At 59.2% G+C, this 26,637-nt stretch overlaps 7 protein-coding genes across 7 annotated transcripts; 4 read left to right on the plus strand and 3 right to left on the minus strand.

Annotated features, from left to right (window-relative positions):
- Positions 1-526: 526 nt before the first annotated feature.
- E0L32_000101 (uncharacterized protein) lies at positions 527-1,434 on the minus strand (the record flags this gene model as incomplete). Its single annotated transcript, XM_031132651.1, has 2 exons — positions 527-1,129; positions 1,330-1,434. The coding sequence occupies 2 exons, from the start codon at positions 1,432-1,434 to the stop codon at positions 527-529; spliced, it is 708 nt and encodes a 235-aa protein (XP_030997478.1).
- A 5,929-nt stretch (positions 1,435-7,363) lies between these two features.
- Positions 7,364-8,188, minus strand: E0L32_000102 (uncharacterized protein; the record flags this gene model as incomplete). The annotated part of the gene is made up of 1 exon (XM_031132762.1): positions 7,364-8,188. One exon carries the CDS (start codon positions 8,186-8,188, stop codon positions 7,364-7,366), a length of 825 nt encoding a protein of 274 aa, XP_030997479.1.
- A 526-nt stretch (positions 8,189-8,714) lies between these two features.
- On the plus strand, positions 8,715-10,343 carry E0L32_000103 (uncharacterized protein; the record flags this gene model as incomplete). The annotated part of the gene is made up of 4 exons (XM_031132873.1): positions 8,715-9,177; positions 9,275-9,864; positions 9,947-10,174; positions 10,245-10,343. 4 exons carry the CDS (start codon positions 8,715-8,717, stop codon positions 10,341-10,343), a joined length of 1,380 nt encoding a protein of 459 aa, XP_030997480.1.
- A 6,630-nt stretch (positions 10,344-16,973) lies between these two features.
- On the plus strand, positions 16,974-21,237 carry E0L32_000104 (uncharacterized protein; the record flags this gene model as incomplete). The annotated part of the gene is made up of 2 exons (XM_031132984.1): positions 16,974-20,058; positions 20,120-21,237. The coding sequence occupies 2 exons, from the start codon at positions 16,974-16,976 to the stop codon at positions 21,235-21,237; spliced, it is 4,203 nt and encodes a 1,400-aa protein (XP_030997481.1).
- Positions 21,238-22,548: 1,311 nt separating this feature from the next.
- E0L32_000105 (uncharacterized protein) lies at positions 22,549-23,604 on the plus strand (the record flags this gene model as incomplete). Its single annotated transcript, XM_031133095.1, has 1 exon — positions 22,549-23,604. The coding sequence occupies one exon, from the start codon at positions 22,549-22,551 to the stop codon at positions 23,602-23,604; it is 1,056 nt and encodes a 351-aa protein (XP_030997482.1).
- A 204-nt stretch (positions 23,605-23,808) lies between these two features.
- E0L32_000106 (uncharacterized protein) lies at positions 23,809-24,892 on the minus strand (the record flags this gene model as incomplete). The annotated part of the gene is made up of 2 exons (XM_031133206.1): positions 23,809-24,192; positions 24,374-24,892. The coding sequence occupies 2 exons, from the start codon at positions 24,890-24,892 to the stop codon at positions 23,809-23,811; spliced, it is 903 nt and encodes a 300-aa protein (XP_030997483.1).
- An 848-nt stretch (positions 24,893-25,740) lies between these two features.
- E0L32_000107 (uncharacterized protein) lies at positions 25,741-26,626 on the plus strand (the record flags this gene model as incomplete). The annotated part of the gene is made up of 2 exons (XM_031133317.1): positions 25,741-25,770; positions 25,883-26,626. The coding sequence occupies 2 exons, from the start codon at positions 25,741-25,743 to the stop codon at positions 26,624-26,626; spliced, it is 774 nt and encodes a 257-aa protein (XP_030997484.1).
- Positions 26,627-26,637: the final 11 nt, after the last annotated feature.

Raw genomic sequence — 26,637 nt, forward strand, 5'->3', positions numbered from 1 at the left:
GACAAGGGCGCCAAAATCCCAGGGGACATCCGGACTCCAAAACACCGATAGCTAGTTGTCAGTTTGAGATCTCGGAATCATCATCTCTTTTTTCTTTGGTGGAATAAAAAGTCTTTGCGGCCTGACCCCGACCCCGACCCGTTCCGGTCTTTCAGCTCAGAGGAAGGGACATGAGATTCCTGCGCCCAAAACGATGCCACTTTTCTTTTTCGATCGTACGCCGTTCGCCACGTTGAGAAAATCGGTAGCGGGTTCATGTAGAGATGGATGGAAGAGGTAGTAGAATGCGAGGGGAATAGGAAAAAAAGGTTGGTAATGCAACGCCAGAAAGAGTTCGTCGGAGGAGGTTCGTATTCGTATCGTCAATGTAGAGTTTCTCGTGCGGCCGTTTCCAGCTCGTGAATAAAGGCCCGCGTCGTCCTGGCACACACACACACACACATGTCCGTCCGCAAGGCGCCGAGTGGCGGCAGCGGAGGAGGACGCAGGCTCTTCTCGATGATCGCAGCCGCGGTGCCGCCGCTGCTCATAGGATGACGCACTTGCTCTTGTCCCGCTTGCCGCTGCCCCGGTACGGCCTGTCGTCCCCCCGGTGGCCTGATGACCTGTCGCTGCCCGTGGTCTTTGTGCGGTTGGTCGGCGCCATTGGCCTCGTCGCCTGCTGCCGTTGCCTGCGCAGGATCCGGACCACGTCGTAGAAGGCCTTCTCCACGTTGATGCAGTTCTTGGCCGACGCCTCGACGAACTCGCAGCCCAGCTCGCGCGCCAGGGCGTGGCCCTCCTGCGTCGAGACCTCCCTCTCCGTCACCCTGTCGCTCTTGTTGCCGACCAGCATGATGGGCACGGGCGCCTGGGAATTGACGACGGCGATGGGGGAGCCCGGGTACGAGGGCGACGAGGCCGTCGACTCCTTCACCCGCTGGATCTGGTTGTGGAAGCGCTTGATGCGCGAGAAGGACGACCGGGACGAGATGCTGTACACCAGCACGAAGCCCTCCCCGTCTCGTATCCATTGATCCCGCAGCGCCGTGTATTCCTCCTGGCCTGCGGTGTCGAGCACCTCCAGCATGCACGCTTGCCCGTCGATGACCACTTGCTTGCGATATGAGTCCTCAATCGTCGGGTCGTACTATATCGAATCCATGTCAGCCTGTGCGGGGATCGAGATGCCGAAGACGATGAATGCTGCACAAAGACGGTGCGCCTTGGGGGCGGGAGGCGGGCGCCGAGTCCCGAGGGAACAGCAACAGTTTGAGGGCGCCGCGGGGGGGAGAGGGCCGACGAGGCTCAGCGACCGAGGCAATGAGAGAGGGGGTTTCATCGACTTACCGTCTCGACAAAGTGCTGCAGACAGAGCTGGATCGTCAGGGCCGTCTTGCCCACGCCGCCGTCTCCCAGCACCACCAGCTTGTACAGAACCATTTTGCCCGCCATGATGATCGGCGACAGTGGGCAGGCACGCCAGGACTTTGGCCGAGGGACTGCTGGAAGAGAGAAGCTTGCTTGAGTGTGAAGCCCGGACAGGCAGGCGTCGTGTGCGCGGGTGAATGGTGGATGATGTCAGAGAAAAAGTGGTAAGAGAGGAGGAGGCGACGGAAATTCCTGGCTGCAGTCCAGGGCCGGCCAGAGGTGAGAAATGTGAAATTGGGAAGCAGCCGGGGGTCGTTTGCTTGTGGTAGTGAAGGTGGTGGGATTCCTGTTGCTGAAGAGTGAGGATTGCGAGGAGAGGTGGAGTAAAGTGGGCACGCCTAAGCTTTTGATTAGGCGTCTTGTGCAAAAAGATAGGGAGAGATGATACCGGAACAACAGGGCCTAGGCGAAGCGGAGGCGCGAACCCGATTGATGGTAACAGCGTCGTAGCATGTCGCAGCCAGCAGGGCCAGCGAAGAGTAATACCTAAGGTAGGTACCTAGGTAGGTAAGGTAGGTAAGAAGAAGAAGCAGCAGCAGCAGCAGCAGCAGCAAGCAGCCAAAAGTAAAAAGCACCCAAGATCACTTCCACTTGCTTCACCTTACTCCTCCAACTACCTAACCTTACGGTACTTTATGGACGGCGGGATTTTACTTTGTATCTAGAGTACTAACTCACGGTTGGGGTCGGTACAAGTCATTAGAGTTGTCTTCGACTTTGGGCGGCGGGAAGACCACACTAGCACGAATATGCCCTTTCACACGCACACACGCACACACACACACACCCCTTGCCTTTTCCTTTCCCTTGCAGTCAGTTCCCTGTTGCGGCGGCGGCGGCGGCGGGTGGAAAACATAAAAGACGCACTTTTTACCGATGTTTTTCCCTTTTTCGCTTTCCTCTCGCTCGTGGGTTCCGGGGCACCTGGGCACCGTGGGCTGGACACAAGGGTGACGCAGCAGCAGCCTCTCTCCCCCCTCCCCCAAAACAAGACTTGTCGAGAAGGGGTAAAGAGAGTATTTTTGTGGTTCGCAAGGCACAAGCGATCGACAGACCGGCGGGCGGGAGCTGCTCGAAAAGAACGGACCCAGCTTGAAGGTCGTCTGGGAAGAAGAGTCTGTCCAATGTTGCTCTGGTGCTATTTCCTGCTGCGCTTAGGTACTAGGGAGCTAGGTACTCTTGGTGCTGCGAAGTGGGAGGGGAAGGGTCGGCAACTACCTAGGTACCTGTAGTAGGTATACCGGTCGCTGTTTTTGTAAAAAAAATTATCTTATGTCAAGGTACTTATTTTCTGTTCTCCTCCCTCGAGGTGCCAACAAAGACTCGAGCGAGCGGGGGATTGGAGGTAGGTACCTCTTCCCGTACGCAATGTGATGAGGTCAGGGGGGAGAGGAGCTTGATGTTTCTGGCTGGGGCCTTGAATTTTTCGTCTCCAAGCTGGAGGAGCCTGGGCGAACCCCCTAACGGGAAGGGCTTACCCACCCGTGCTACCCAAGGGCAAGACGAGAGAACTTGAACCCAAGGCCAGGACGGGGTGGGGGGAGTGTACTTTGGTTCAGATTCAGGATGGGTGGTGGGAAGGGATTGGAGTGAAATGTGAAATGGTTTCCCTTCTCTGTGTCTGTCGTCCTCTTTCGGAACAGGCACGTCCCCTTCTGGACGGCAGACAGACGGAATACTCTCTGGTTGATCCGGGACGATGGCGATGATGATGATGATGATGATGATGATGTGCAGCAAGCCCGGGCCCGAAACAATCGTGAGGCTCGAACTTCAGGCAAAGAGTCTTGACTGGATTGCCTAAGATGGTGGATAAAAGACACCAGACTTTGCTCGACAAGAGAGCGAGCTTGTACGGAGTACCTTCAACTCAATTGGGGATGGGAGAGAGGGGTGTAGGCTTGGTGCAGGTGGGCTGGGAAGCTTTGATACCCGTGGAGACCGCCAACTGGGTCAAAAGACGGGAACGGCTCTGGCCAAAAAGGCTGGGGAAAATATCCTCAAAACAGCACCAGACACATACACACACACACACACACACACCACCACCACAGGTGGGCAAAGAAAGTCAATCCAGGTGTCCTGTGACGAAACACGATGAAAAGCCGGTTCGACCCGGTCCGGATGGCTGGTGTAAATTCCATGTTGCATGTAATCTCACACCTTTGTCACTGTGATAAAAAAAAACCAAAAAAGTTTTCTCTACCTATTCCAGTGGGAAGACATACCTAGATGGGTTTGGGGTACAATAAGTAACTTCCCTGCAGAGGTCAAAAACCCAGGATCACAGGGGTACTTTGGCGGCCCATGCAGATGCAGATGATGCAGCAGCATCAGCACCAGCACCAGCATTGAGCACGATGAACACCCTGCTTGTCCCTCAACTTCCACCTCATACCTACTTAAGCAGCATTGACGGACGACTTCTGGCTGCAGGCCCGGTGGGCTCCTTTGGCTGGCCGGCTCGCTGGATGGCGGGGCCTTTGCAGCAGCGGCACCCACTGCACTTGGAGGGTGCGAAGAGCGCTGGAGAGCTCTGGTGGATGCCCCATCCGGCTACTAAAGCTGCAAGTACTTCTGCAAGGGAACTAGCTGCACCTGGTACTTCCAATTCCTTACTTGACTGGGCATGCTCTGACATGGCCCAGGGTCTCTGCCTTAGCAAGCCCGCCTAGAGAGCGCTAAAACGAGCCCGAAGCCTGCTAGTACCGCGCCCTGGATGGCACTTTGTCTTGGCCTGCCCCGGTCTCTGGTCTACTTGTAACTACCTTGCGAGCGAGGAAAAGTCGCTGTCCGCGGGACCTCTCTGGCAGGCAGGCAGGCAGGCAGGCAGGCAGGCAGGCAGGCAGGCCAACCAACCACACACCCAAAAACACAGACCAGCGTCGCGCCGCGAGAACCCATGCGGGACGTAACTAGAGTACCTAGGTACTTTAGCGACGGTTTGCGGGCGTCTGGTCCGTGCAGCATTGCTAGAGCAAGCAACCTGCAACTAAGACGACGAGAGAGCATGGATGCCGGGGTTAGCCTGTTGTCTGACGGAGCAGTTTGTTTCTGCGGGAGAGGGACGGGATGGGATCGATGGAGTTGCGTGAAAGGCCAGACCGTATACTAACGTTGGTAAGTAGGTAGGCAGTGCAGGCCGGCATCCAGACGGCTTGGCAGCACGGGCGCATCTTAGGGACCTAGGTGGATAGATAGATAGACAGATACACGCACCTCTCTGAGAGCTTCCTCATCATTCCCGGCGGTGATACCCCATCATACCGCAGAGAGAGAGAGGCGGAGAGAAAGAGAGAGGGGGGTCGTGGTGTCGTGATGGAGCGAGGGACAGCCACGGAGAGACACGATGTTGCGCTGTTCCCCATTCCCATACGGACGGAGCCAAAGCAGGTCGACGTACGGAGCAGGAGCTCACCGATCCAATGCCGCTAGGCCTGCAGCCACCTGAGTCGTCGCTGAACCTGTACGGAGCACGTTATGCAGCTCGCGAGGAGCGTCACCCGTCGTGGTCGAAGGAGTCTGTCGGGAACAAGAGAAAGCGGATACACCATCCTGCAACCCGCCCACTCGCACTAACCAGGACGGTGCTTGGTCTTCCCAACGGGCAGTTTGATCCCCACCGGGACAGCCAGCTTCAGGGAGGGGCGGATGGGTCTGTCTGATGCTCTGTGCAGTGCTGTGATGGGCGATGTGTGCTTGGGGCCAGCTCTGATCTGTGCTTGCCGGACGCCATGTCCAAGAACGGCCATTCTTGGACTCTTTTGTGGCAGAAGATGTGGGGAGGCTTCGTCGAGGTGCAGGACCTGCTGTAGGTACGTACCTCTTTGAGAGGACGAACGAGGGATCGATCTTCCATCCATCCATCCTCCCTCATGACAGCGAACGACATGCGACCATGTCCAGCTCGCCAACCACAACCAGCTTTCATTCTGTCTTGCTCCCTCTCTTCTGCTTCTGGACAGGATTATCACAAGCAAAATTGTATCCGGTGAGCTTTCGGCGTAAAGCACAGAGAGGCACAGCACGGCACGACCAGTGACATCGTCAAGCTACCCCGCGAAAAAGACGATCATCCTCGACAAATACCACCTGACTGTGACATGATCCAGAGCCGGCTCCTGCCACCGTCCACCACGTGAAACCGAAAAAGAACAAGACGAGCCAGAGCTGACGAGGGCCTTGCCATCTCGTCCTCGTCCCCCTTCGATCTTCTCGCTGGCCTGGGAAGATCCACGGTACAGCACACAGGCTCACACCCTCTGCTACAGGCGGCCCTCTCCCTTCTTCCGGAGTCTGTCGAGCCGTCCTGAGGCGACTTCAAATACCTCGTGTGTCACAGCCAGCCTGTGTCGTCCCTCGGCTAGCTATCCGGAAAGGCCCCCTCTTCAGGCGACTCGACCTGGAACTCGCTCGCCCTTCCCCGCGACGCTCGCTGTATTTTTCCCACTTCCTGGCTCTCGACGACTGCAAGTCTTTTTTACCCGCGCGTGCACGTACGTCTGTGCTTGCTTGTGCTTGCTTGTGCTTGCTTGTGCTTGCTTGTGCTTGGGGGGATCGGATGCTTCATCTGAACCGTCAAGGCTGCGCATCTGAAACATGACAGTCCCACCGTTCGCGCTCGAGATCTTCTGATCGATCCTGCGTCTAGCCGTGATCCTCAGGCCCGAGATCAGGTTGATGCTCGTGCATGAATGGACCGTCCGGAGGCCCGCCCGAGCAAACCGTGTCCTGGACCAGAAGTCTTTCTTTTTTTCCCTTTCGAGAGACAGTCGTTCGTACACACAAACTTGCCTTATCCGGCAACCCTTGCACGTACTCTGTCCTCGTGCCTGTTGCCTCCCTCGACGGGAAGCATGGTGGCCATTCGCTCGCCGCGGGCCGTGAGCCATGGCCATGTGTTGCCATCTGGACTGTCTCCTTCGTCAAGGCCCGGTTCCGGTCCCGGCCGCGTGTTTGCTCGACTTGACAGTACTTGGCGCTACGTTGCTTCTTCGTGACTGCAGCCGTTACATGTCAGCTCTGGATCGTTACCCAGCTCTGGCATACGAGCCGCCTTTTCAGCCCGTCTTTTGTGTTTCTGCGGCCCAATTTGGCAACCAATGTCAGCTTCTGTGTCACCTTGTCACTGTGCTGCCAGATAGCAGACGTAACGGTGTGAAACCTCACCCCCAGAAGGTGCGAAGTTGTGCCACTTGTATAGCTGTGGGCACAGCCATGACAGAATTCTATAACTCTACGAGGAGGGCGTGTCGCCAGTATGTTGACTGCCGCTCTACTCCGGGACTACAAGTCTGTAGGTATTATTGTTCAACTTGATACCAGCACAGGCCTCGGGTTGCATGCAGCAGGAAACTCACACCGGCCCTTCGCTGCGTAGGTTTGCTCTCGTGTGTACCACCTCTCTATCCCACGCGGGTGGCTCGCCCAGACTTGCCGCGTTTTCTCGCACGCCTCGTGCGTCCCCGCTCTCAAGCCATGGTTCGACACATGCGTGCCGTGTCTCTTTGCTTTTCCAAAGTCACCTCTAGACGAGCCGCATCAACTGGCCTTTAAAGCCCCGAGGCCGCGGCGAAAGGGAGTCGCAGTAGAGGGTCTGTAGTGGGTGGCGCCTACAACCCCCGTGCCGTATGAACATGGTACACACTAGGTATCCATCCAAAACGAGTTGACTGTGTGACTGATCTCCCGGTAGAACTGGTTCTGTTTTCTGGAAATTGTCTGAATGATCAACAACTCGTACGTTGGCGGTTGTACCACAACTGTTGCCTGGCACATATCACCGCTGTAGCAACTCGGTTGGCCTCATCATGAGCAATTTCAAATCAAGTCTACCAGACATGTTGCTCCTTGGCCTCCTTTCCAGGAGAACGAGCAGGATATCGCAGATTCACACAAGCCCTCTGCCACCGATCCATCCAACGATAAAGGGGCCACCGTGACGACTACGCCATCAAGCCACGCCCAACCGCCTCGCAAGCTCCACGAACCCGTCCTCCTCGAGCGGGATCCACAAGTCCACCCAGTCCCTGGCCGCCTCGCGCTCCTCGGGGCCCCAAGCCTCCTCGAGCGCGCGCTCGACGTAGACGGTGCGCATCCCCTGCGCCCGCGCCGCCCGCAGGTCCCCCAGGTGCGCCGCCACCATGGCCACGCGGCCCATCCCGCCGGGCGGCGCGAAGCCGAGCCGCTCCGCCGCGCCGCGGTACACGCTCGGGTCGGGCTTGTACGCGCCAAAGTCCTCGGCCGACAGCAGGCGGCGGAAGCCGAGCGCGCCGTGCGCCTCGAGGTCCGCCAGCAGCGAGCGGTTGCCGTTGGACAGCGCGCAGGTCACGAGCCCGGCGCGGCCGAGCAGCGCGAGCCCCGGCGCCGAGTCGGGCCAGGGCGCGAGCCGGTGCCAGACGAGGCTCAGGGCGCGCGCCTCGGCGGGCGCGTACAGGCCCGCCAGCCCCCGCGCCGCGAGCAGCCCGAGCAGGCTGTCGTGGTGGTGCGCGTCGACGTCCTTCCACGGCGTCTGGCCGGCGACGAACCCCTGCACGAAGTCCGTGTAGGACTGGCGCCAGGCCTGGGCGAAGGCGGCCCAGTCCTCGGGCGTCGCGGCGCGGGCGCGGGCCTGCAGGTCCGCCGGCAGGGCCGCGAAGGCCGCGGACCGCAGCTTCTCGGCGGCGGCGGCCTGGAGCTCCGCCGTCACGGTGGTCCGCCAGTCGACGACGGTGCCGAAGACGTCGAAGGTCAGGGCCTTTACCTCGGCCAGGGCTGCCTTTGCGTCTTGCGGGGGCATGTTGTATCTTCTGAGTTGATGAGTTGGTATATCAACTAAGTCAGAGTTGTAAAGGACTATAGTACCTGGTGTTCTAAATGTTTTGATATCAATTCATGCTCTGTGAAGTGCTTCATACATATATGTATCAGTCATATTTGGTGTAAGTTCGGAAGTTGTCCGATGCTCCGACAAGGGTTCGGCCGAGTGCAGTAGTTGAGTCACTACTCACTAACCAAAACAGAGTTGACTATTCCCATTTGCTGACGTCAAATGCCAATTCCCAAGTACAACAAAGTAGCCAAAACACACAAAAACATCTGCCAAGACAAACCAAACACCCAAGTCTCTCGCCAATTGGTGGACAGATACTAAATACAGACCCAATAATACTCGCAGTCAGCAGTCCATCTTACGTGCCGCACATATGCAGGCAGGGTCAGTCCATTCTCGTCACTAAAGAACTCGCGCAACTCCCGCAGGTGCCGCGCGGCGCCCTTCCGTGGACATATCCAGCCCGACCGCTTGGGCCTGACACACCAGCACAATGGCCACGTCGGAGCAGCGCCGAGGCTCGCGCCGTCGCCGCAGGGGCGAGCACTTCCTAGGCCGCGTCGGCGCGGCGCGCCACGTCGCCGGGCCCGTCTCCTTCCTCAACCCGACGACCCGGCTCCTGCCGGTCGAGCGAGAAGGGGAGGCGAAGACGATCGCCGGCGGCGCCAAGACCGCGGCCGCCGGCGCCGAGTCCCCGCCGCGGGAGCGCGAGCGCGAGCGCGAGCAGCACCCGGAGCGCGCGCAGGGCGAGGTCTACCACGTCTGGCGCAGCCGCGACAACCGCAAGGGCCGGCACTCGGTCGCCGTGACGCGCGCGTACCGCGACCGGGCCGGGGCGGACGAGGTGCCGCCGGCCACGGACGCGCTGCGGCCGTGCCTCGCGGGCGTGGGCAAGATGTTTGCGCGGTTCCCCGTGTGGGACGTGTCGTACGACGTCGCTGTCGTCTTCACGCTCGGTAAGTCCCTTTTCCTCTCTTCTGTCTCTCTCTCTCTCTCTCTCTCTCTCTCTTGTTGCCACGCTCGATCGATTAAACGGGGGTTGGCTCGCTCTAGGTTCCGTCGTATGGGTCATCAACGCCTTCTTCGTCTGGCTGCCGCTCGCCGCGCCCGGGACCGAGTTCCCCGGCGAGACGACGATGGGCGGCGGCGTGACGGCGTGCGTCGGCGCCACGATCTTCGAGTTCGGCTCCGTGCTTCTCATGCTCGAGGCCGTCAACGAGAACCGCTCCGACTGCTTCGGGTGGGCTCTCGAGGACGCCCTGGAGAGGCGCCGGTCGGCGGCGGCGGCGGCGACTGCTCATGCGACTGGGAGGTTCGTGCTGCGCCAGCGCGCCGACTGCTCCCATCATCATCGCTCGAAGTGGTCTCTCTTCCACCACCCGCGTCAGGAGACGGACGCCGCTGCTGCCGACGAAGAGGCTGCCGCCGACGAGGAGTCGCCCAAGACCCAGGCGCGGACGTGGTCCTGGTGGCCGACCTGGTACGAGCTCAAGACGCACTACTTCCGCGATATCGGGTTCCTGGCCTGCTCGTCGCAGATGTTTGGCGCGACCGTGTTCTGGATCTCGGGTTTCACCGGGCTGCCGCCCGTTCTGTCGTCGCTGTCCGTGCCGGCGCAGAACGGCATCTTCTGGTTGCCTCAGGTTCGTGTGGACCCCATATCTCAAGTCCTTTTGATATCACTGCGTTCTGCAGGGGCGGAGCTGATTTTTGCATGCATCGCAGGTCATCGGAGGCACCGGCTTCATCGTGTCCAGCCTGCTCTTCATGCTCGAGACGCAGAAGAAGTGGTGGCTTCCGGCGCCAAAGGTGCTCGGCTGGCACATTGGTTTCTGGAACTTTATCGGCGCTCTGGGCTTTACCGCGTGTGGTGCCGTCGGGTTCGGCGGTACTAGGGATGCCATCCAATATGCCTCTACCTTGTCGACTTTTATCGGGTCGTGGGCTTTCTTGGTAAGTGTGCTTTTCATTCCTTTGCGTGCTGAAGCGGGAAGACTAATCTATTTTCGTCTTGTCTTTCTAGATCGGCAGTCTCATCCAGTGGTATGAAAGTCTGGACAAGTATCCCTTGACCGCCGTGGACAAGATGTCGGATATAGCCAGGATAGAAAGCATGAGCTGAGTTGGGATGCAGCATGGTTGTACGAAAAATTGTGTAAAATCTTGTAACATCTACATAAACTAGAGATATACGGAGCAAGCGAAACAGTTCTTTTTTCATCTTGTTCATGGAATGGAAGCTCACCAGTCTGTTGAATGTGGCAGCCAGCTGATTCTGAAGAGACGACATTCCATAAGCTACTCGTCAACAGTACATCCCGCTTCCGAAGAAGTGCTTGCAGTCTGAAGCATCCAACCCTTCACCTCATGCATGTGTTGATTCAAATACTCAACATGCTCAATATCCCTCAAAACTCAAGGTCACACTCATCAGATCATGTCACAGGTCGAGGGCTTCCACTCCAAGTACAACTGTAAGACCAAGAAGCCTGGTGATGGGAGTTGCTCTGTCGTAAGGGTTCCTTTCGATCTTACTGGCCAAGAGATGTACTCGAGCAACTGCGTCATGGATATTCGAGAACCCTCCCCCGGGTTCATGAAGAAGGAATGTAATTGTACTGTTGTCGAGAGACGAGATCATCGAGAGGCACGTTCGCGATATCTCCCCCACGATGAGTTGATATCCACGGCGCACGGGCGCTCGTATCTTGTGCAGCAAGGGTACCTGGTATGCATGGGCTTGTTCACCCAGCCGAACCCGGATAGCACTTCGTTGGCCCCCTCTCGCATTCATCCTGCTTCCAGATTCGGGTGTTTTGACCACTGGCCGGAGGACACGAAGAGTCAATTGCGGATAGGTCAAGGCGGGAAAGCGAGTTGCATCCACCTAGTGAGCCCGGCAAGTGTTCGTCATGAACAATTGAAGATCGATGATTGTTCAAGGCTGATGCCCGTCGTCAATCCGATCACATACCTGTCCTGCATGCATGCATGGCCCCCCGAGGCCAGGCCAGAACCCTAGCACGGTGTTCCCCAATTTTAGGCTCTAGCTGCAGGCGGGTGCATGGGCTGTATGCAGAGTTGAGATGAAGTGACAAATGAACGGGGGGCCTGCAGTGCAGAAGCACTTGCATGCAGTAGCTGCACGTTTGGGTTGATCGGCGCATGCGACCGTTGAGTCGAGCACATAAACGTAGTTACCTCCATGCGACGCCATGCGACGAAGACAATGGTGATGCAACGGGCAAGTCCGTTGTAGTTGTATGCTGCAACCCGAGGGGGTCGAGGCAGACCTTTGCCATTGCTAGGTATCACCACCTTGGCATCTACTCCTCCCCCAGTGGCTTCGCTTCGATGAACGCGCCTCCTTTGGCGTGATCAAGTTGACAGTGAACAATCGACCAGGCGGACGAGTAGCTTCGGACGGCCACGCCCAGCCTGGCCACGAGGATCCTGGAAGAGCTGACCAACCGAATACAAGTACATACTTTACTAGGTTGACGAGACGTCCTTGTAGCAGTCCTTTTGTGAGGAAAGATCGGCATCTCATTTGCGGAGCCACTCGCTCCTTCAACCGCCCAGGTTCACCAGAGGAAGCCCTGAAGCCCGGGAGAATCTGGCCAGCCGGAACCTAAGCCGCAGGCAGGGAGAGCCATGTCGCGTTGTAAGCTGGGGCTAGGCACACGGAAGGTGATCGGCTTGAACCGTACGGCGTACGTCGTGGTAGGTTCAAGTAGACGGATGCTCCACAAACGTTTGCTGGCACGGTTGGATGGCTGGCCGAGTTGGGGGACATGAACGGCCTCTGCCCAACCGGCCGGCCAGGAGCTAACCTCCGCGCTTGTGTGCTGTGGGTGTGCAACTTGGTCGAACGGTGTGGTAGCTACGAAACCGGGGATGATTCCGTAGTGTGAAGTGCAATAAGTGTACAAGTAATTGTGTGTGTGTGTGTGGGTGGGTGTCGTTCGCCCAACGTCGCAATAAGCAATGTGATATGACAGGCAGAAACGGCCAGAACCAGGTCTCCTTTCACGCTCCTCTTGTGCACAACACTCCATACCTGTTATGAGAACAAGCCGCGCACCCCGCATCGACCCGAAGATTGCACGTCAGATCGTGCGGCACGTTGGTCCCCTTAATAAGAATGTGATATTATGACAGGATTGATATCACACCATGACCAAGGTCTTCACCACTGTGAATTCGGCACGGATTTCAGATAAAGTGGTCGAAATGGAGTTCGTATCACACTCGTGGTTGGATACCTCGCATTGATTGTTGTGCTCCTGTCCTGTCTGAATCGCTCGAAACGTTTGACAGATCGAGTGAAGCAAGTCTTCACTACCTAGCAAACCGCGTCCGAGCAATTCGACTCCCAGCCTCTAACTTTAGCACGGAAGGATCGGCCCTCGCCGGGGTATTAGGTACCTAAAATGCCCCAGTCTGAGAACTGATGCTCCAATTCCCTCACACCAAAACATTTTGCACCAGGGCCGACATCCCACTGCCCGATACGGGGCTGACGGGACGGACCAACCCTCGAGACCGCAGTGGACCGCTTCCCGAGCCGCCGTCTGGTGTCATTGCTGCAACTCGACTAGTTACGATCTGCTTTCCACATAAACGCGATTAAAACCAGTTCTGTGGGAGCATGGAGCAAGATCATTGTCACCGTTCCATTTGAATCTGTTGGGAGCCCACGGGAGTGGCGGTAAATAACCGGGAAACGAGACGACCAGAGCCTGCTCGGTCCCAGAGACGGCCTGTCCATGGGCCGAACGAGGGTGCAAGCTTGTAGAAACCCTTGTCCGCGAAGCAAGCATGTCCCGGGGGATTTCCTGATCAAGTTGATGAACGCCCACCGTGACCGTTCGCTGGGTGCCTATCGGGCGGAAGATTGGCAACACATCACCGCCGGGCTGAAAGTGCACCGCGGGATTTGCAGGGGCGCCTCACTGTATTGGGGAAGGTTCCTTGTTTCGAAACGCGCCAGCAAACTAATCCTTGAGAGCCGCGTCCGCTTTTTTTTTTTACAAGTAGTTGCTAACGATTTGCCTGGCACCGCTTGGGTCAGACGGAGGACCCAGCTCTGCAGATGTCGACCCTCATCTCGTCTGTGCCGTTGTTTGACAGAAACGGCACTGGGCCTCCTCTGCCGTGCCTACCTACTCCGTACTGACGCAGTCTGCAGAGGTTCCAGTCGATTCATACCCTCACCTGGTACGATTGTTCTCCCCCCCTGGCGACACATCCAACGTCTGTATACTGTAGCATTCTCAATGGGTCTGCGAGGGGATTTCCAAAAGTTCTCGAAGCCCCTTTGCTGGGGCATGGAATTATACGAAGTGTTTGCCCTGGCCGAGAGGAGATAGACCATATTGACACCCGAGGTTAGAAATCTCATTCACGTGGGAAAGGAGGGAAATGGTTCGTGCCTCAACCCTCCCGACCTGTCACTTTGCAGCCCTAATCTGCGCGCACGTACGCGGACGACGCTCGGATACCTACTGGCATGCTGCAAGGCCCCTGACACCGGAAAGATGCCGGCAGGATACAGAGCGCCAGTGATAAGCGTGACGAGATGGCTTCGCCATGCTCGAACAGAGCTGATATGAAATGCATTGCACAGTAGTAGACAGTACCTGGCCGGCGATCATGACAAAGCTCTCTCAGCGAGACCAAGATGGCTAGTGGCCCTGCAGCATGGGACAGGTGGGTTGCAGTGGGACGAGTGACAGGCGGATCTAGCTCTCCAAGCAGACGCAGCCGACAGGCGCAAGGATTGCTTTGCTCGCAATCTTTTTGAGATAGTTAGATCCAACAAGGGAAATGAGCAGGGGGAATGCGACGCCGCGTGGGCGTCTCCTGGGCTTGCCATCCGCTGGCTGGCGTCGTGAGCCTGCCGGCCTGCATGCACTGTACTTTGCAGCGCCCAAACGCGTTGTTCTGCTTGGGAACACTGTCCGCTTCAAGGGCTCATGCTGTGGTGATGTTTGTGTCTGGGCCGAGGACAAACAAGAAGCAGCGAGCTGTTTCCCAAATCCCTGATGGCGTCTGTGACGATGCAAGTCTCTCCGCCATGCAGGCCAGGCAAGATCCCCAGGTCGTTCGTTCGTGTCATCCGTCCCATTTGCTCTTCGTAAACCGATCAAGCAACGCCCCCTGCGGTACGACTGCAAAGGGGAGAGATCACATGGGGACAATGAAAGGGCCAGAGCCAGGATCGGGACCCGGACGGTGCTCATTGCACCTTCGCGTGTCTGAAAGGAGTTGGTGATCAACGGCAGAGGAAATTGGCAGTTGGAGTCGCGAACACAGGCCGGGGTCGTCATTCGACGTTTTTAGGGGCCATCACAAGAAGCTGGAACCAACGAGGCCTAGTGGATCCCTCTTTCTGCAGGGCGACTTCCAGCTTTCTCTTCCAGGACCCCCGAGACCCCTGCAGCAGTCTCCTCCCCCCTGAAAGGCGCACTGTACGGTTGCGGCAGGAAACCTCATTTTGTCCCAACTGCAACCTCGCTGATCAGCCTGGAGAACCAATCGATACACTGCCACGTCCGTCTCGAGGATGTTGAGTTTAGGGGGGCCTACAGTGGCGTCCTTCATCTCAGGTCCTGGTTGGACAGCACTTCCGCGTGGCTTGACCTCGTTCGAGCTAGCAAAACGGCCTGGCTCGAGGGGGGCCGACGACTGGAGCTCGTCACCCATTGTCTCTGATGCGGATCGGGGCGAGGGTTGGACTTGTGCTGGGCCACGCGAGAAGGCCCGTTCCTTTGGTCTGGTCTCAGTCCAGTGTGGTCCCGTTTGGTTTGGTCTGGTCTGGTCTTAGTCTTGGAGAAGGCCCCATTATCCAGCTCTGTTTACACCGTCTTGGATCCCAGTCTATCAGTCCCGTTGGGGAATTGATCTGTTCATCACCGTGCCCCCCAATCCTTCCTTCCTGTCTGTGTGTCTGCGAGTCTGTGTGGAAAGGGCCTGCAGATACGGATTATGTACCCTCACCTCGAGCGACGGATTTGGGTTAGCCGTGGGGTGAGCAGACCTCGCTTGCTCGCGTTCCTGGCCTGGAACCACATGCAGGCACCTTGCCCAAGGCCTAGCTGGGGAGACCCTTGTCGGACGAGATGGGGGATGGGGAAAAATAAAGAAAAAAAAGGAGCCACGGGAGGGGAGCCCTGCTTATTATCGACTCCCGTACCAACGAGGCGGCGGCGCCGGCAGCGTGCTACAGCATGGATTGGCATCGCCCTGCTGCGACGCTCTCTGCTGTTCCTAATGCTGTCCGTCCTTGTGAATTGAATCTGCAGCTGGTCCGTGTGTGACACCCAAAGGTCCGATTAAAGACGAAGCAGAAGTGGATATCGAGGCCTGTCCGAATTGTAATTAAGCTGCCCTGCACCTGCACCTGCACCTGCACCTGCACCTGCACCTGCCCTGCTCGCTATGGGGTCGGTTCCTCTTTCTCCTCCGTTCGATTTTCTCTTCTTTTGACTTCGAGCGACGAGGCCGCTTCGTTTTGTTGCCATTCTCCTGATACCCTCTCGTGGTCGTCGTCATCGTTGCCGTTGTCGACTCGTGAAAGCGACACAGCGTGCGTGAGCTTGGTGCTGCTTCTCCGTGCATCACCGCCGTTCCTTCAAACCTGCTTGCAAACCCGATACCTTCGTATTGCTTGGACCGCGCTCTGCCATACAGCTCGAGATACCCTTTCCGCCTGTCCAGCATTTGTCTTCAGTTCGATACCACTGCTTTGATCGCGTCCAAGATTCCCCCTTTACTCGATCGCCGACTCATTCTCCCGCGGACTCCAGTTCCCCTTGCTTTTTCTTATCTCAGCTTCGAAACGCTGCCTCTGCTTGCTTTTTCCTCGCTCAATGCGTACGAGTTGACCACCAACGGTTCCCCCACACACGGCCCAATTGATCGTCATCCAACCCCCTCGCAAATCTGCCAGAGGAACCGCGGCCAGAATATCTCATGAAATCGTCAATTGAGCACTATCACGTCTTATCCGAGCTCCAACACGTTCCCTGATACGCTCTTTGCACATCGGACGCGGGGCTCTAAGCCGGCTTATAACCAGCTTACAAGTGAAATCAACCACCAAGCACAGCATCGCAGCTCAGAGGCCGTCTGTCGCGCCCTTGATCGCCGGTGACCCCTCTTGCTGTAGTACCAACCCGGATTTGTCTCGTCTGTTCCATTTCAGTAAGTGCGCATTGAACCGCAATTTCGCAGTGCCGGTTTGGTACTGAAAGCCTTAGAGGCCCCGATATATGCCAGGGTCCTCGGAGATAAAACAAGCGATCCATGCTAATAGGGTGTCGCACCGACAGATAGACGTCTGAGGGCTCACCTCTACAATTCAACTTACTGCTCGATTCGAAATCGAAACCTCCTTTCTGCTCAACCGGCCTGCCTTCGCGACGTCTGCACCGAATTGGAGGTGCGTCGCAGCCGTATCACGACGTGAACTCAACCTGGCGCTGAGTGGCACCCCCGTCTTGTACCGTGCAGACCCCGAGTCGCATCCAACGGCGTACAGCTGCAGTGCAACCGTCCTGCGCGACCCATGCACCTCATCAAAGAACAAGACTGTGGCATGTGATGGTTCCGTGTCACGAATCTTGCAAGATATAACATCACCGACGCGTCCAAGACGACTTGCCGAGAAACGCCCATTCCGATATGACCCAATCGACAAGGTCCGACTAACGTGTTTGTTTGAAGCGTATTCGCAAGGCCTATCAAAATGTCTAGCATGGCTGTGTGGGAGACCGAGGACGAGTATGGCGGCACGGATGTTCCGACAGAGCATCCGACCTCGCCGGAGACGCCATTTCGAACTGCCTCGCGCAACTCCAAGAAGTCCCGGCGATCGGTCACGCCCCCGGGCAAGAAGTCGCCGCCCCCGCCTATCCCCGGCACAGATAAGACCGACAAAAGCTCGAAACGGTCCTCCAAGGACATTGCGACAGATGAGACTCTGAGCATATTGGACCCGCGCCGGTTCACCCCTACGCTGCACGCCAATCTCGTGTCCGAGATACTCGCCTTGAGGAGGGACCAGGAAGAAAAGACAAAGATCATTGAGAGTTTGGAAACCTCGCTGCATACGACTCGGGAAGAACAAGAGTCTCTCCAGACCACCCTAACGACCACGTCCAAGGAGAGTCGTTCCCTGAAGCGCCAGCTTGCGCTCTTGGAGGGAGGCACATCGTCGGCTCTTGGCGAGCTGGCCCGCGAGCGTGACGAAGCGGTAGACACTGCTACTGAAACGAAAAAGCGGCTGGATGCTGTCCAGAAGCGCCTTCGCGTTCAAGAAGATGACTCGCAGAGGGTGCATGAGCAGTGGGCCAAGGAGAAGGATGAGTGGGAAGAGGAGAAGCGCAAATTTGAACGCAAAGTCCACGTTGCTGAGAGCCGGCTCAAGATGCTGCTTGATGAGGTCGCCGCGTTCCAAGCCGCACAGGCCAATGGATTCCAACACGCCCCGGAGAGCGAGACTGACGACGCCGGCAAGGACAATGACGCCGCCAGCGTGCGCACAATGAGCATGACGAATAGCGTTCGCTTCTCTGTTGTGACTGCTGGCCGGCCGGTCGGCCATTCCCTGGCGGATGAATTGAACTTTGACGGAGAGACAGATTACGAGACCGACCCCGGTGGCCGGGAAAGCGTTCTGTCGAACCACGCAAACAACTTCCACATGCGCAACACGAGCCGCGACAGCGCATTCTCAAAGACTCACCGGCGCAACCACAGCAATGATAGTCTCATCCGGCCTGGGAGCGTTGCCAGGGGCCGCTTCCTGAACCAGGCAGTCTTGGAACGACTCGAAGACGGCATCATCAAAGAGGACGAAGAAGAGATGCCTCCGCCTGCACGCAAAGTCAGCTACGCGGACAGTGCCGTGCAGTACTCACCCCCACCCTCACCTACCTTGCTGCCTTCGAAGCCATCGACCCCCGAGCCGCCTGCCATCCCTACCAGGCTGGACAGGGCACAGGAGGTCGAGACTTCTCCACGCGGCGACTGGGAGATCGAGGCGAATCAGAGGAGAAAGAGGGTCTACATCGCCCGACCCTTGACCATCGAGCCGGTGACTGCCACCAAGCTCATGGTCTCGTCGGCCGCTCAGACTGCCGAGGAGCCCCTGAGTCCACCCAAGACGCCCAAATCTCCGTACGCGCCAGAGTCGCCCGTGTCGGTGAAGAGGGTGAGCACGGTGATGGTGTCGTCCTCCACACAGACGGACATGCCTCCGCCGCTGGAAAAGCCCGCCTTGGCACCTCCCGCCGAAGTCCCCATGCTCATCCCGAGCATCAGCATCCATCCCCCTACTTCGCGCCCCACAACGCCCCGGGAGCCCCGTCTGCCGCAGCTGTTCAAGGACTTTGGCTGCCAGGTCAACTTCTCTGCGCCAGTGCCTTCCAAATCTACCGCTGTCCAGACTGAGGAGATCCGGGTCGACACGCGCCTGGATAGACTTCCTGCGCATCTGCACCCGTCGACCATCACATCAAGACCAACTTCACCGGCGGCTCCTGAGCCTATTGTGGATGACCCGACAAAGTCCTTCACCCCCGTGCCTGGCGCTCTGCCACCACGAAACCCGAGGCGCCTCACGACCAAGAGGAGTCTCACAGACCTCACCTCATCCCCTCCAGCAGCCGCTTCGCCCGCTGCTGTGGAAGAGACGCATGACACTTATCCTGGCAACAACGATGACGGTCCGCTATCGAGCCAGAAGGCGCCGATGCGCAGGCCTCCCCGTATCAGCAGTTTGTTCGCCGGCTTTGACGGCAACAGCTCGGACGAGGTGGACGAGTTTGCCGATATCGACATGAGTGACTCCGAGTACAGAACGGCGCTGTCAGCTCCCAAGCCGAAGTCGGGGTCATCCAGGTCTGCTAAGCGCAGCTCTGGAGGTACCGTACTCACCTCGCCGGAGCAACCTTCCCTGCCCAGAAAGGGCTCTGGAAGGAGCTCCATGAAGCAGATTGGCGGTCCCGAGACGTATAGTAAGTACTCGCTTTCGGATGGACGGGATAGCAGAGACTCTGTAGTTGGTCGGTCTTCCAAGGCTATCAACCGTGGATACGAGAAGCCGTCGTCGATTGGCAGCTCGAATAAGTCGAGCGTGATGCGCAAGGCTGCCATGATTCAGAACGGCATTGCCACGCACAGCCGCGCAAGAAGCCCGAGCCTTCCCGACCCGCAGGATCCTCCCTTCCCCATCCCGACTCGCGCCAGCTCCAGGAAGCCTCCGGTCAGCGTCAGTGCGCCCAGCGATGGCCAGCAGAGCCCGACCAGAGGAGAGGCTTGGCACAGGCGAGGCGTCGGGCGCAGCCACTACCGGGCCGGCAGCATTCGCAAGGTCCGTTCGGCCGCGAATCTGCCGCGTAACCAGAGGAGCAGGAGGCAGGGCAGCCGCTCGCCGCCCCCGTTCTCGGAGCTGGAGGAGCCGGAGAGCCCAGGCTTGCCTCCCCTGCCCAGCAACGACATCACCTCTCCCCGCTACCCCGGATCCAAGTACAAGACGCACCAGCACCAGCCATCGACCAACACCAACACTACTGGCGGCGAGTCGCTCGGCAGCTCGAACCAGGCCACCGGCGTGGTCGATGCGATCGCCCAGACGATGGTGGGCGAGTGGATGCACAAGTACGTCCGGAGGCGCAAGTCTTTTGGGGTTGCCGACAGCGGCAAGGACGACAGCAGCAACGACCGCCACAAGCGATGGGTATGGCTGGCGCCCTACGAACGGGCCATTCTGTGGAGCAGCAAGCAGCCATCTAGCAACAGCACTCTGATGGGCAAGTCTGGACGCAAATGTGAGTAACTAACCCGCCTCGATCGATGGGCCAATTCAGTTCATACTAACCTGGCCGATAGTGACCATCCAGTCGGTCTTGGACGTCAAGGATGACAACCCGCCGCCCAAGGGCGTCACCCAGCTCTTCAACCGGTCGATCCTCATCCTGACACCGCAACGAGCCCTCAAGTTCACTGCGGCCAGTGCCGAACGCCACTACATCTGGCTGACGTCTCTGTCCTTCCTGGCCCATTCGCAGCAAGCGGTGCCGGACATTGTAGCGCAGATGAACCCACCCAAGCAACTGCCCGAGTTTGACTCGAGGCCCAAGGGCAGGAAGGCGGGCATTCGCGACTCGATCCGCTTGGCCAAGGGCAAGGCCAACGCGCCTCGGGGTCCCATGAGTGCTGCCTCGTCCCACACAGACTCTGTGCCGCCCAGCATCCCCAGCTACAGGATACCAGAGTCGGTTGTCTCTGTCCCGTACTCGGCTCCCTACGTTCCGTCGGTAGCGCCGTCTGCGTACTCGGCGCCGTACTCGGTGCCGTCGGTCCCTCCATCCGTGTCTGCCCCCTCGACGCACACCCGTGACCTATCGAGGGACACGGCAGAGCCGCCGGCCATTCCTCGGTTCCACGACCGGGTGAACCACACCACGGTGCACGGCCGCAAGAGGAGCAACACTGGAGGCCACGTGCCTCCGCCCTTGTCCTTCCGGGGCTTCTCGGGGCCCCTGAGCGCCTCGAGCAGCTACCACCACGCGTCGACCAACAGCACGGCGGGCAACTCGGACATCTCGCAGTCGCAGGGCTCGACCAACAACATGACGTGGGCGATGAGCACGGGCTCGCAGCGCACGTCGGAGGCGTCGTCGCGGCCGAGCGGGGCGGCCATGAATAACTTCTTCGACGCCATCGGCACGGTGCGCATGGAGGCCTTCATCAGCCCGCTGGCCTTCTCCCGCTTCGACGGCGGCGACCCGGACGAGCAGGAGGAGATGCGGTACCGGGCGCGGCGCCGCAGCAAGGAGATCCGGCGGCGGGCGAGCCGCAGCCGGCACCGCGACAGCTACCAGTCGCGGGGGGGCGGGGCCAGGGGCGACGAGTACTACGCCTCTGCCGGCGGCGGCGGCGGCGGGAGCAGGACGGCTGGGGAGGAGGATTATTTCTTTCGGGATGATCCGTTTAAGGGGTTTTGATTAGCGCTTTTGCGGTTGGGTTGAGAGGGGGAGGGGAGAGTGAGATGTTGGGAAGGGGAGGAAGAGGAGGAGGAGGAGGAGAGAGGTTGTTGAATACCCACCGACCTTGTACGATCATTTTTTGTATTTATTTTCCCTTTTCTAGTGTGTGTTTTGTTTTTATTTTTTCATGGGAAAAGAGGAGGAGAATCAAAGGAATATGCTGGCCTGCGAGGGCGGCTTTGGGGGAGTGTAAGGAGTATCGGAGTTTTCTTCTCTCGTTTCTATTCCATCGGCGTCCCTCTCGCGTTGAAGAGCGTGGAGGGCAGATGAAGGGACTCGTAGGCGTGCCCAGGACGCCGAGCAAAATCAAAAGTTGTAAATAGCAAGAATGAGAGATCCGAACGATCTACTTTTATCTACCTTTGTCTGTAGTATATAGTGCAATATTCTGAAAGATGGCTTTTCTGACACGCAGTGCTTCTCAGGCGGGTGCTTTGTATGTAGGTGTGCAACATGAAGCCGAAAGACTGGCCGGGTTATGGGAAATGGAGGAACAAGGTGGCAAGCAAGCAAGCAATCAATCAACCAAGTCTTCGTAGGCTTTATTAATAACTCGGGCTCAGCTCCTGTCCTCGTGTATGTGGCCTCCCGTGGGCTCCGGTACGAGCGGGAGCAGGCGTCGAAGCGAACCGGGATCTGCGCGCGCCTCTGGGCGGACGAGAATATCGTCGTTCATGCAGCGTTCGTCTTGGGTCTTGTAAGTGTGTGTAAGTGTGGTTCAGGCGGTGCACACCCGCAAAACCCCCCCCCCCAGACAAGCGGCATAATGTCATATATTGTACCCCACCGGATATCTAATCTTTTTTTTTTTCTTGCTGGACTGGACGAACCCCACCACCAGCAACCTAATCTCGATAGCTTCTGGGCAGAGCTCTACCCGCCGTGTGTCTTGGAACCAACCGTGCAACATAGCCGATCTCGAGGTCGCAATCTCGTCGCGCCGAGTGACCCTTTTTTCTGACCAGCGAGCTTACGGGAAAGAAGAGGTTGAATCCATCGTATCATAGGTGGCGAAACCCGCCCCAGTGGCCCGAGAGTCGTCGGCAACAAGCGCGAGCCAGAGATTAGGATTCCCCGGACGCCGCACGCAGGGACTACGACGGAACCTGCAGGCGAATTCTTACCCTACCCAACCGCCCAACAAAGCCCTTTCCCACCCTTGACTATACAAGCAGGGAAGTCTGCCGGGGTCAGGAGGAGGACAAGACACACATACAACACACGCGTAAAGCGGCCCGAGGGAGACAACAGAGACAGGAACGCAAAAAAATGGAGCCGTCAGACACGCCCGCCGCCGCCGCCGCCGCCGCCGCCGCCGAGACGCTGGAGCAGATGCAGGCGCGCCACCGCCGGGAGCAGCGCGACCTGCAGGGCCGCGTGACCAACAAGAAGAAGAGCGCGACCAAGAAGACGCGCAAGGGCGTCGGCGACGAGTGCGCGGAGCTGGAGCGCCGGCTGCGGGAGAGGCAGGCCGAGGAGCTGCGGCGGCTCGGCGGCGGACAGGAGGAGGAGGGGGAGGAGGGGGAGGGAGACGAAGAGGAGAAGAATGGGGAGGACGACGGGGCAGAGCAGAGGCAAGGACAGGTCACGGCCGGGGTCAACGGCCTGTCGCTCGGCGACACGACCGCAGCACAGAGACAGCAGGCGTCACCCACTGCCACTACCACCGCAGGCGCGGCGGCAGGAGCAGGAGGAGGAGGCGGCGGCGCCGGGGGCAAGAAGCGCAACCGGCAAAAGGAGCGCCTGGCCCGCCGCGCCGCGGAGCAGGAGGCCGCCGCCGCCGCCGCCGAGGAGGAGGCGGCGGGCATGGTGGACCACCGCGGCCGCGAGAGCGCCTACATGCGGCGCGAGATGGCGGCGCACGGCCTCGTCGAGAAGGACATCCGGCCCGACGGGCACTGCCTGTTCTCGGCCGTGGCGGACCAGCTGCTCGGCGGCGGCGAGGATGTAGGAGGAGCAGGGGGAGACGAGGTGGAGCCGTACCGGGCGGTGCGCAGGGCGGCGGCCGGGTACATGCTCGAGCACGCCGACGACTTTGCGCCCTTCCTCGAGGAGCCGCTGGGCACGTACGCGGCGCGGATACGCGACACGGCCGAGTGGGGCGGGCAGCTCGAGCTGGCGGCGCTGGCGAGCCGGTACGGCGTCGAGATCCGCGTGCTGCAGGACGGGCGGACCGAGGTCATCGAGCCGGCGGCGGGCGACGGAGGAGCAGCAGCAGGAGGAGGAGCGGGAGGCAAGAGGAAGACGGTGTGGCTGGCGTACTACCGGCATGGGTACGGGCTGGGCGAGCATTACAATTCGCTGAGGAAGGCGCCGCCTGCTTAGGTTGCATACTGGGCTACATTTTGCTCCCTTGGGAAATTCATTCAAAGCGAGGGGAGGGCGTGAATAAGTTTCATTTACTATATTACGAGCTTGTGTGTAGGTGGACAACGTATGGTTTCCCCCCCCCCTCCTTGCTACAGATGGTCTGCTGTGCTATGCAAGAAAAGACGATCCGGAAGGGAAAGGGAAGCGGTGGCCCCGGACCTAGTGACCCCACACGGAGATGCGGTCGTGCACCGTCCCGTCCTCGCTGACGCCGCACGAGTGCGTCCGCGGCGGCACGATGAGCGCGAGCCTCTTGAGGCCACGGCCCGCGACGTCGGCGGTGGCGCCTACCGGGTCGTCGCCGAGCTCGTCCTCCTCCTGGGCGACGACGTCGCCGGCGTCGGTGTAGGGCAGCTCCCGGCCCGGGCGGGACAGGTGGGCGAGGTAGATGTGGGAGCGCAGGCCCCAGGGCGGGCCGGCGAGGTGCAGCGGCTTGGTGCGGGGGAACTCGAGGCAGACGAGGCGGCCGCCGTCCGGGCGGAGCAGGGCGGCGTTGCGGGCGGCCCAGGCGGGCCTCGCCGAGGGCGGGAGGGCGCAGAGGAACTGTTGTTCGGTTTTTTTTTTTGTGCCATGTGAGGGTGGTGTTTTTTAAATGAGAGAGGGAAAGCATGGCATGGCATGGCATGTGATGATAATAGAGCAAGGAGAAGGGGATGAGATGATAAGAGAGAGGGGGGCAAAAAAGACAGGGGGGGGGGAGGGAGAAAATAGAAGATAGACTTACGGTGTAATCAAAGATGAGGTCGAACTTGTCGACGCCGACCTCGGCGGCAAAGTCAAACTTGAACCAGTCGCCCTCGAGCCAGGTGACGGCGCCCCTGCCCACGGCCGGGTCGCGGGGCCGGTACTCCTCCGGGTCGGCGGCGGCGACGGCCTCGGCGTTGGCGCGGGCGCCCCTGATGGCCACGGGGGAGAAGTCGATGCCGTAGGCGTCGTAGCCCAGGGCCGCGAGCAGGAGGACGTCGTGGCCGCGGCCGCAGCCCGAGACGAGGGCCTTCTTGCGCGGCTGCTGCCGCTGCCGCTGCCGCTGCTGGCCCTGGGCAGGAGGAGACGGGCGGCAGGAGGCGAAGAGGTGGTCGTGCGCGCGGTCGGCGAGGAGGTCGTGCAGGGCCGGGCTGGGCCCCGCGCGGTCCCAGGGCGTGTTGTTTGCCTCCCAGAGGCTGTCCCAGGTGGAGAGGTGGGCGGAGAGGGGCTGGTTGTAGAAGGCGGTCTGGAGGGGGGTCGGGTCGTCTGGGAGGGACATTGTGAAGGTGGGTGATAACGATCTTGTGGAGAGGAGGAGTGGTGGCGGTGAGGGATGGTGTGACGATGATGAAGTTGTTGTTGTTGTTGTTGTTGTTGTTGTTGTTGTGTGGGAGGTTGAGATGCAGATGTTGATGTAGATGGAGATGGAGATGGAGTGAGTATTCTATAATATCTGGAGGTTAGAAGCGTCAGTGGATCTATTTGTCAGTCGTCTCGAGGGCGTTATGTGATGCCGCCGGCGGTCGGCAGTTTAAAGCTTCTTGAACTACGGAGCCGTTTATGAGCCCGGGGAACAGCGGTGATGTTTGGTCATGCTCTACTAAGCCACGGGCTAGTCGTCTGCATCCGTTGACGAGCAGTCGATTTAGATATATGTACAGTGCCAGCGCCCAAGAAACCTAAAAGACTCCAGCAGAGGCATTTAGATCAAGACAGCGAGAGAATAGGTAGGGAGGAGCTGTAACGAGTGTTGTTAGTGTCGTTTGATGGCTTTTGGTGGAGACAAGAAAGACGGAAAGGAAAGGCTGGACTGGGGTCTGACTGAACCTGAATTCATGCACGTAGTTACAAGTACCTCCGTAGTCCGTACCACCCACCCATGCCTGCCTCGTGCCTCGGCTCCCGATACGGACTGTGGGGAGATCTTGGGGGGGCGAGATGTGAGATTCACTGCAACAACATCCCCTTGCTTTGCGGAGATGTCGACATTTTGTTTTTGATATATCGTGGCATTTAGCAAATTTGTCTTTTTATCCTTTTCTCTTTGAGAGTTGTTTCAAGAGCCCTGCACTGGCACCGGCACCGACGTAAAAGCACAGCGACTCAAAACACCCGCCACCACCAAAGATGGACATCAAGCAGCTCTTCGACGTCAAGGTAAGCCAAGCCAGCCTCTCTCTCACCACAACAACCCAAGATATATCATCAAGACACACAAACACACCTTGCATACTAACAACCCCACCCCGGCACTCCCCCCCTCACACAGGGCAAAGTCGTCCTCGTCACAGGAGGCGCAAAGGGCATAGGCCGCATGATCTCGGAGGGCTTCGTCGCCAACGGCGCGAGGGTGTACATCTCGTCCCGCGACGCCGCCGCCTGCCGCCAGGCCGCCGCGGAGCTCAACGCCGCCGCGGCGGCCTCCGGGTCCGGCGGCAGCGCGGCCGCCCTGCCCGCCGACCTGCAGTCCCTCGACGCCTGCAAGAGGCTCGCCGCCGAGCTGGCCCGCCTCGAGCCGCAGCGGGGGCTGCACGTCCTGGTGCACAACTCGGGCGCCGCCTGGGGCGCGCCCTTCGACGCGCACCCGGACTCGGCCTGGACCAAGCTGCTGACGCTCAACCTGCACCGCACCTTCACCCTGACGCAGCTGCTCTGCCCGCTGCTGGAGAAGGCCTCGGTGCCCGCCGACGCAGCCGCGGGGACGGTCGCCGACCCGGCGCGCGTGATCCACATCGGCTCCATCGACGGCATCCGCGTCCCCGTGCTGGCCAACTACGCCTACGGCGCCTCCAAGGCGGGCCTGCACCAGCTGAGCCGCGCCCTGGCCGTCGAGCTCGGGCCGCGGGGCATCACGAGCAACACCGTCGCCCCGGGCCCGTTCCCGAGCAAGATGATGAAGAGCGTGCTCGAGGACATGGGCGACTCGATCCGCGAGACGTCGCCGCTGGGCCGGATCGGCACGCCCGAGGACGTCGCCGGCGCGTGCCTCTTCCTGGCGAGCCGGGCCGGGTGAGCTGTTCTCCC

The sequence above is a fragment of the Thyridium curvatum genome (genome assembly GCF_004353045.1).
Source record: "Thyridium curvatum strain D216 chromosome Unknown NODE_1_length_1224711_cov_81.814160, whole genome shotgun sequence".
Taxonomy (NCBI): Eukaryota; Fungi; Ascomycota; class Sordariomycetes; order Thyridiales; family Thyridiaceae; genus Thyridium; species Thyridium curvatum.